The sequence below is a fragment of the Bidens hawaiensis genome, unplaced genomic scaffold (assembly GCF_021521415.1).
Source record: "Bidens hawaiensis isolate Kalapana, Puna unplaced genomic scaffold, B.hawaiensis_p1.1 tig00023051_1, whole genome shotgun sequence".
Taxonomy (NCBI): Eukaryota; Viridiplantae; Streptophyta; class Magnoliopsida; order Asterales; family Asteraceae; genus Bidens; species Bidens hawaiensis.
In genome coordinates, this window is record NW_027493604.1 from 303,294 (window position 1) to 312,851 (window position 9,558).

The 9,558-nt window shown below is 35.6% G+C and overlaps 1 protein-coding gene across 1 annotated transcript; it reads right to left on the bottom strand.

Moving 5' to 3' along the window:
* Nucleotides 1-390: 390 nt before the first annotated feature.
* On the bottom strand, nt 391-1,082 carry LOC143566793 (RNA-binding protein involved in heterochromatin assembly dri1-like). Its single transcript, XM_077053396.1, has 3 exons — nt 1,008-1,082; nt 563-913; nt 391-463 (listed from the first exon to the last, which is right to left on the bottom strand). Exons 2-3 carry the CDS (start codon nt 886-888, stop codon nt 391-393), a joined length of 399 nt encoding a protein of 132 aa, XP_076909511.1. The 5' UTR covers nt 889-913; nt 1,008-1,082.
* Nucleotides 1,083-9,558: the final 8,476 nt, after the last annotated feature.

Here is a 9,558-nt window from a genome sequence, read left to right on the forward strand (position 1 = left end):
AGTATTGATGTATCATAAGTTTCGATGTAACAAGTTCTCAAGATTAAAAAAAGACTGATAAACTATGAGAGAGAGAGAGAGAGAGTTGAAATATGTATAAACATGTGAACAATCTAAAGGTATGAACGGTTCCATAAGCTTCATGTAACAAGAGGTTACACTGAACATAAAGTCATAAACTAGCGATCTTTAAAGCAAAAAACAAGAACACTACTTAAGAAGGCACAATTAAAAAACAAAGAGAAACAAGAAATTAAGTTGGTCATTGAAGCACATGATTGCCTTCCTCAAATTCATTTTGCATCCTGAAAAAAAAAAATCTTTGTACATTAATCAGAAAAGAAAAAAGTTACCAAGCACACAAAACTAATGAGAAGTAGTTTAATTACCTCAATTACTCCTTGATGCTTTGCATTTATAGCATTCCATTCTGCTAGCATAATTGTGCACCCCACAACCTAATCTACTTCAAAAAATAAAAATGAGCACATTAGATTAAGTAACATTTAGCATATAACTAAGTATATAACTTGTGTCACTTGAGAATCTTTATTATTTATACCTATTGCAAATCCAATCTCCGGTTTTCCACCCTGGAACAGCACTAGCATCATAGCCATAACATGTTGCGGTTGAAGCAGCCATCATAGCACTATAATCTCTTATTGTCCCACATCTATAGCAAGCGGTCCTACTAGCGTAGTTGTGGCTCCCACAGTTGAATGTAGCACAATACCAATCGCCGGCCAAGACTTCCGTTCTATTCATCCCATAAGATGAAACCTCATCAGGGGTTGCAAATTTGGGACACTGACATCTTTGACATGCATCACGTTTCTTAAAGTTCAAATGTTGGCATGCAGCACACATCCAATCTCCACTGCTCATTCTCTCTTGTTATAAGTTTTAGAATCTGAAAATATTAACAAAAGAACAATAAATCACATTTCATTTCCTTTCAAAATTACTAAAAATACAAATCTATTAATTAAGAAATTAGTACTAACCTTGAGAGTATGTTGATCTTGTAATGGAGGAGTGAAGCAAAATAGCACAAACAAAAGAGTGATATATGATTGTGTTTGAGTTGGTGATTTTTCTTGATTGAAACTTGAAGGGTTTATATACTTGCCAAAAGATTCTAAATATGGGACCCATGTAAAATATGGAAGTAGTAATCTTTTAAAGTTGTTTAGACATTTTTAGTAGTGTATTTTCATATGGACTCTCCTTGGAATGAGATTCCTAAAGTAGAAAAGTTGCATCGGTTCAGATAAAACCTTTCTAACAAGTGTCACATTGGTTCAGATAAACCTTCCCATTGTGTAGAAAAATCATCCATACAAACACAATCTAAACATGAGTATTAATTAGTTAAAGATGATAAAATCTAGCTTTTAAGAGAGGGTATCTATACATCTATAATTAAGTTATTTTATGACGTTTGAGTTTCTATTTAACTTCTATTTATAAGTTAACATATGTCTTAGATGAGACTTCAAACCTAGCTTGGATAAAAATTCATCTTAGAATTTAAATACACATTTATATTTTATAATCTGGTTTTTTTGGGTGGACTATGATTGTCAAGTTTGCACGCGTGTAAACAGATCATATATGGGATAGGTTAGTGGCTATTAAGCCATATTTCATAACCGTCAGGTGTTTATTATACGTTATGCATAAGGTTTGATGCTCATTGTCAAAAACATAATCTTAAACTCATCTACAAACCTGATTTCAAATACAAAATATTCAATAAAATTATGCACTTTTAATAATTTCAATCTCTAAAAAAATCGACATACTATTTGATGAAAGGTACAGACAGATACAGAGGAAATTGAATATTTTTCTTATATCAATAAATCAGATAAGGGATTGAATTAAATAGGAGGAAAATAATCTAATCATGGAAAATATTGTCCCTTAATTATGTGATCCTCTCCCTTGATTGTAGACACTAATCGGTCTAGAATATTCTAACACTCCCCCTCAAGTTGTGTAGTGGGATCTTCAATACCCAACTTGCACAACATTACTTCAAAAATTTTTGTTGCAACCGCTTTCGTAAGAATATCCGCCAACTGCTCTTCAGACCTTATGAAAGGAAGTTCCACGGTGCCATCTTCAATTTTTTCTTTTATAAAGTGTCTGTCTATTTCGACATGCTTCGTTCTGTCATGTTGGACAGGATTTTCTGAAATTTTAATTGCAGCTTTGTTATCACACATTAACTGAGTTGGGAGATTTAGAGGAAAACCAATCTCGTTCATCAATTTTTTAAGCCAAAGAATTTATGTGATCCCTTTAACGATGCCCCTGAATTCTGATTCTGCACTTGATAGAGACACTACCTTCTGTTTCTTGCTTCTCCAAGTGACTAAGTTTCCTCCAACTAAGGTAAAAAATCCTGCAGTAGATCTTCTATCATTTGGACTTCCAGCCCAATCCGCATCAGTAAACGCTTTAACATCCAAGTGTCCATTGTTCTTAAACACTATACCTCTTCCTGGAGTACCCTTAAGATATCTTATAATTCTCATAACTGCTTCCATATGCTCTAACTGAGGTTGATGCATGAATTGACTTACCACCCCAACAGCATAGGCAATGTCTGGTCTGGTATGAGCCAAGTAGATTAGTTTTCCTACCAGCCTTTGGTATCTTTCACGATCTGCTAGCTCAGCCCCTTCAGTAATCTTGAGTTTATGATTTACTACCATTGGAGTGTCACTTGGTTTGCAATCTACCATACCTGTTTCTGCCAACAAGTCCAGAATATATTTCCGTTGAGAAATGAAAATTCCCCCTTTTGACCGGAGAACTTCAATCCCTAGGAAATATTTAAGCCTTCCAAGATCCTTCATTTCAAATTCTTTAAATAGATTCTTTCGAAGTGAAATGATTTCTTCTTCATCACTTCCTGTGATGATTATGTCATCAACATATATTATTAGGCATGTAACTAAATCTCCCATCCTCTTTAAGAATAGGGTATGGTCAGCATTACTCTGTTTGTACCCATATCGCTTCATAGCCATAGTAAACCTTCCAAACCATGCACGCGGAGATTGTTTGAGCCCGTATAAAGCCTTTTTTAGTTTGCACACCTCATTTTTTTTAAAACCATCAGAAAAACCCGGTGGGGCTTCCATATATACCTCCTCTTCTAGATTTCCATGTAGGAAAGCATTTTTAACATCAAACTGGTGAAGTGGCCAATCTTTGTTTGCTGCAACTGAAAATAACACCCTGATAGTATCAATTTTGGCAACCGGAGAAAAAGTTTCAGAATAGTCGATGCCATATGTTTGGGTATATCCTTTAGCTACCAACCTCGCTTTATATCGTTCAATCGTTCCATCAACTTTATACTTGATGGTAAACACCCACCTGCAACCAACCGGTTTCTTTCCTGCAGGCAACACACACTTCTCCCATGTGTCATTTTTTATAAGGGCTTTCACTTCTGTATTCATAGCCTCTTGCCATTCAATCTTCTTACTTGCTTCTTGAGCTGTTTTTGGAATATTTTCTGAAAGGATTGTGGCCGAGAAGGCTTTCGCAACATCAGCAACTCTCCCCCTGTCTACATTTACCGGGTACCTAGAGGACCGAGACACATGTTCTGGCGAGTATCGATCCGCTGGCACACCTCTATTTTTCCTTGGAGGAAGGACACGAGACTGTGGTTCTTCTGGTTCAGTTTCTGGAACACGAGACTGTGGTTCTTCTGGTTCAGTTTCTGGAACTGGGTTGTCACCACGACTATTTAAATGATCATCAAAAATATCAGGAGATTCATTTACCTCTTGTTGGACATCATCCGAAGTAGATTCACTGGTTGTGTAAACTGGTTTGTCAGCCCCATCTATGTTGGTCGTGAGAGACTCGGTGGCTCCATCTACCCGCTCTGTTGGAACAGCATCGGAACAACTTTGGTCGGGACAACTTAGGTGACCTAACCAATCTAGAGATTCCCTAACTCTCTCCCCTGGAACGCTAGATTGGTCAGAAAAATAGTATTCGGACTCCAAGAAGTCACAATCCATAGTAACATGGACACGACGAGTGACTGAATTATAACACCGATACCCCTTTTGATGAGTGGCGTATCCTACAAACACACACTTTTTTGCGCAAGGTTCAAGTTTATTCCTATCAGTCTTGGGAATATGGACATACACTGTACATCCAAAGACACGTGGTAATAGGGTTAAGACAGAAGGAATAGGGACTTGACTTGCTAGTGTTTGCAAAGGAGTTTTATGTTTTAGAATTTGAGTTGGAAGACGATTAAGAAGGTATACGGACGTTGCTATTGCTTCAGGCCAGAAATACTCAGGAGTTTGAGATTCAATTATCATAGCACGACATTTTTCAAGTAAATTTCGATTTTTTCGTTCAACAACACCATTTTGTTGAGGTGTGTTGGGACACGTGGTTTGATGGATAAGACCATTTTCCTGAAAGAAATTTTTCATTGACTGATTTACAAACTCTCCACCGTTATCAGAGCGAAGAATTTGTATTTTCTTGTTGAACTGTGTTTGAATCATTTTATAAAACATAAAGAATTTTTCAGGAACCTCTGATTTATGTTTCATAAAATATACCCAAGTCATTCGAGAAAAATCATCAACAAACAACACAAAATATTTAAATTGATTTTTATTAGAATTTGGAGCTGGACCCCAAACATCCGAATGTATAGAGAACACAGACTTTACCCGAGTATTACTCTGGTCAAAGGAAACTCTATGATTTTTAGCAAGAATACAAGTTTCACACTTCATATCAGTGGATTTATTCAAAAAAAGACTCGGAAATAACGACTTAAGGTACCCAAAAGACGGATGGCCAAGACGACGATGCCATAACCAAAGTTGTCTATCAGCCGTTCCTTGAGCAAGCATGGCATGTCCCTTGTGAGTCACCTCATCAACATAGTAAAGGCCTCCTCTCTCAGTACCACGCCCAAGTATCTCCTTCGTAAGAATGTCCTGCAAAATGCAAAATGTTGGATACATTAGTACTACATAGTTCAATTCTTTCGTCACATGGCTCACAGACAATAACTTTGAAGATAATGTTGGGATATAAAGACACTTGTTTAGCTTCATTTTCTTAGAAAATTCAATTGAACCTCCTCCTTTGACCTTAACCCGTTCTCCACTAGCGGTCTCGATATACGTTTTGGATGAGGGAGACATATTTAAAAAATCTTCATGATCATATGTCATAGTATCCGTAGCTCCACAATCAAAAATCCATTTAGTTAATTTTTTTGAACTAGTGTTATGTGTGGAACTAGTTTGATGTGCTTTAGATTTTAGATTAAAAACACTAGGGGCCTGCTTGTCATACTCAAAACAATTTGGACTAAAATATTTGGGATTAAGAATTGAAGGGTCTGGAGTATGATTTCTCCAAAACCCTTTACCTGCTCCATCTTTTTGATCGATCCCAGCAGCCACACCACCAAAACCAATCAGATCTTCCTCCTGTTCCAGAGACGCCGATTTTTCTGATTCACCCCCGGCGTCCCGGCTTCCAACGACGGCGGCCGCCTTGCCTTGCTGCCCCGGTTTCTCCCACCATTCCGGATAACCAACAATCTTGAAGCATGTCTCCTTAGTATGTCTTTTCATCTTACAATGGGTACAATATAACTTCGATTTATCTTCTTTATCTTTTCCTCGCAGTGGCTCTGAACGGGTTTTTGGTCTTCCGGTTGATTCCTTTCCTACCAGACCCAGGCCGATTTCAGATGGCCTGTCGGTTTCAGTAGTGATAGGTTTTAGAATATTGAGTCTTGCTACTTCTCGCCGTATCGTCGCATATGCAGCTTCAACCGAAGGTAAGGGATCTTTTTTCAGGATGTCCCGCTTAATTGGTTCCAACTTGTCGTCATTGGCCATTAACAATTGAAAGAGTCTATGTTCTTGAATTTTGTTATTATAGATTGAATATCTTCAGCGTGTTTCATCGGGTTCGGGTCTCTTCTGTCGATGGTCATCCAGATTTTTTGTAGTTTGTTCCAGCAATCTTCTAAGGTATCTCCTCCTTGCCTCAATAAGTTTGCCTTTTTGTGAAGATCAAACACTTGCAGCGAGTCTGTTTCCGAACCATACGTAACCGCAAGGCCATCCCAAAGGGCCTTCGCAGTCGGATACTGCGAGACATTATTCACCAAACTTGCATCAATATTTTGGATTAACCATGTAAAAACACATTGATCATCTTGTTCCCATCGTGCAAACGTTGCATCACTTTTTGAAGGAGGTAATGATTCCCCGGTAATGTGAGAACTTTTCCCCCTACCTCCAACAGCCTTTTTCATCAAGGTTGCCCACATTGCATAATTATCCCCTTCGAGTTTAAATCCGAGAGAGAGATTCTCGGAATTGGTTGTTGTTGATTGTACCCCGAGACCGTTTCTTAATAGCGCAGCGATTTGCATGGTTAATTCATCGGGTATTTTGGTCAAAGTGGTGTTTTGGTCTGCCATATTTGATTGCAGGCTTCAATTATGATTGGCTAGGGTTTTGATGAGCTTATGAATTTCCAGGATTATGCTTTGATACCATGATGAAAGGTACAGACAGATACAGAGGAAATTGAATATTTTTCTTATATCAATAAATCAGACAAGGGATTGAATTAAATAGGAGGAAAATAATCTAAACATGGAAAAACTAATCATGGAAAATATTGTCCCTTAATTATGTGATCCTCTCCCTTGATTGTAGACACTAATCGGTCTAGAATATTCTAACACTATTCGTAATAAATTTCAAGATTACATAATATATTAATAGATTCGGATTGAATGCGGGTAAAATTGTTAGAGTAATCGAGCATGTATCACATAATATCAAACCATCCAAAACCCTAAAGTTTTATAACTCGTACCATATTTGTATAGTTCTTCCAAACATTTCGGGTTTCAGCCTTTAGGTTTTCATATCTGTTTCAGATTCTTTTTTCATCTCTACTCAATTCTTGGAACTATTTACAACAATGTTTCCAAATTCATAGAGACGAATGGGGAGATGAATGTGAATAATAAAAATTCTTAAGGGTCATAAATCCCTAATCCATGCTATCCTTCCTACATTATTAAACTATATATTAATATGTGAATAGGTGGTAATGTAGCAAAAGAACATCTTCTTTTACAAGATTCAAATTCCAAATATGCCCCTCTTTACATGATTCTTCTTGCATTATTTGAATAAAAAGTCTTTATGTTATTCTTTCTTACTATTTCCACTTTTAGTAAATATATTATGTGCACTATTACTAATCATAAATAAGAAGGTGACAACCAATAGGTCTTTGACTTAGTGATATAATTAACTTATTAGATAATGTTTTGTTAAATGGTGAACATTCAAATACTTTGATTGTAACTTGTAAGACACTCTAAATGATTTAAGAGTAGAGTTACAAACTGCAATTTGTTTTTTTAGTAAAAAAAAAAAGGTGTACATGATACATTTGTCAATGATGTCCAGTCTAGATGGCCAGAGATGGAATGTTTACTCGCTCATGTGGGGTTCCTGTCTCGAAGGTCCCAACTTCGATTCTTAGCTCATGCGCACACTCTAAAATACGGGCAGCACTGCTGTAAGAAGGATTCAAACTCAGGTAATATGCATGGGTTATATGCGGATGGTACGTAGGTCTTTCAAAGACTCGTAACAACTAGTTGCACTTGATCGTTAAGAAAAGACAACATGATACATCCCTCTCCCTCCATTGGTTTCTCACATGATAGCCCACTCTTAATATACAATGTACTAAGATACAAATTAAAACTCTTTGGTGTTGATTATTTGATTATAATAAGTTTCATGGTTTCCATGCCATGTGAGAATAAGTTCCTCATATATGGAACAATGCACCAATACAAAATTATATTCTTCTTCGCTTACGATTATTTTTGTGGCGATAATTCAAATCCCCACTTAAAGATTCAGTGCTCACTTTTCAAGATAAACTTATTTCACATCAATCTCATTAAATTAAATTTTTAACTTTTCAAACTACATTGGAAATTTTACGCAAGTATAAATGTGTATGCGCGTGCACATGCACGCACACACCTTGTTTTCAATGAATTGGAACACTAAGGGAACCACTATAGTGAGTTTCACGTGTGAAATCATTGATAAGACACAGTTAATAAGAAATACTTTAAACGTTAGCAAAATGATGAATTTCACATATATATCTATGAATCAATTACTAAAATTAGTCGTATGATACGTAGAAAGTTATATCATAAGTCGTGGATAATACAATATGCATACATAAGTGCCACCATATACCTTATTTTCGGTTAATAGAACCTTTATGAAGATAGTAGTGAGTTTCACATGTAAAATCATTGATACAATCAAAAATACTTTGAACGTTAGCTAGATAAGGAATTTTACATAGACATAATTGCAGAAAAATACTTTGAACGTTAGCTAGATATGTATATATATTGATTTTTTAAAAAATACTTTTTATTAAATATGTAAATTGACCAGCTTGCCCTCATGTGTTAGACATATCACCCGACTTAACAAAAAAACTAGCTGGATTAAGGCCAAAGGACAAATGTCGTTGAATTTATAAACGTAAATTATAAAACAAATCAATTTTGAAGATAAAGGACAATGAATGAAATTGATTGCAAAGATAAAGGACAATTTCTATAATTCTTTGTTTTACGTATATATCTTTGAATCAATTACGTAAATTAGCCATACGATACTTGGAGAGTTATATTACAAGTCACAGATAATACAATATACGTATGTATTATAAGTGCCAACACAATCACGACTACATACTCATTGGTCCCAACATATTTTTCGAAAACAAAAGTATTCAACTATACATATAGAGTGGGACCGCAAGATTTATGTGTTAGTGATTTTTTACTTGGATTATGCCCTATTTTGAAAAACTAAAACTAAAAGTTGTTTTCTTAGTCTTACTAGTAAAACTTTATGACATAACAAGAAAGAGTGGGTTTTCCTAATAATAAATTCCGAAAGTACCTATCCCATCACTATTCACTAGTGTTCGTTATGAGACTGTAACTCTCAACCATTTAAAGAGGAGCACGCTGCTATATATCTTAATATTGTTGATCTCCAAACCCTTTGGTGTTGAATGTAAAAGAACTTATGGAATTTTGCTATTCAAATTGGCAAAACTGGTCATTAATCTCAGGGACTTATTTCATTCGGATTTTCAAAACTTATACTTTTAGTCCAAAAACAAGCATATCTTAAAATTATATATAGGAGAGAATGATTTAGAATCATATAAAAAATTTTTCTTAATGTAAGAAGTGTAAATAGTTATATAGACAGCTGATAAATGCTAATCAGTAGTTGAGATATTAAAAAGGTGACACACCACGTGTACAAATTAATTAAATAAATTAAAGGGTTGGGAGGGGCAAAATGGATAAAGCCTACAATTGTTGCCATAGTTCCATAATTTTTTGAACTAAGAAATGTCAATGTATTTTTTCGATAACGTGCGTAA

Bases quoted from the DNA above. Each gene is read 5' to 3' on its own strand.
- LOC143566793 (XM_077053396.1), bottom strand. From the start codon at position 888: ATGAGCAGTGGAGATTGGATGTGTGCTGCATGCCAACATTTGAACTTT. The intron at 464-562 runs GTATAAATAATA...TTTTTGAAGTAG, and splicing joins GGAGATTGGATTTGCAATAG to ATTAGGTTGTGGGGTGCACA.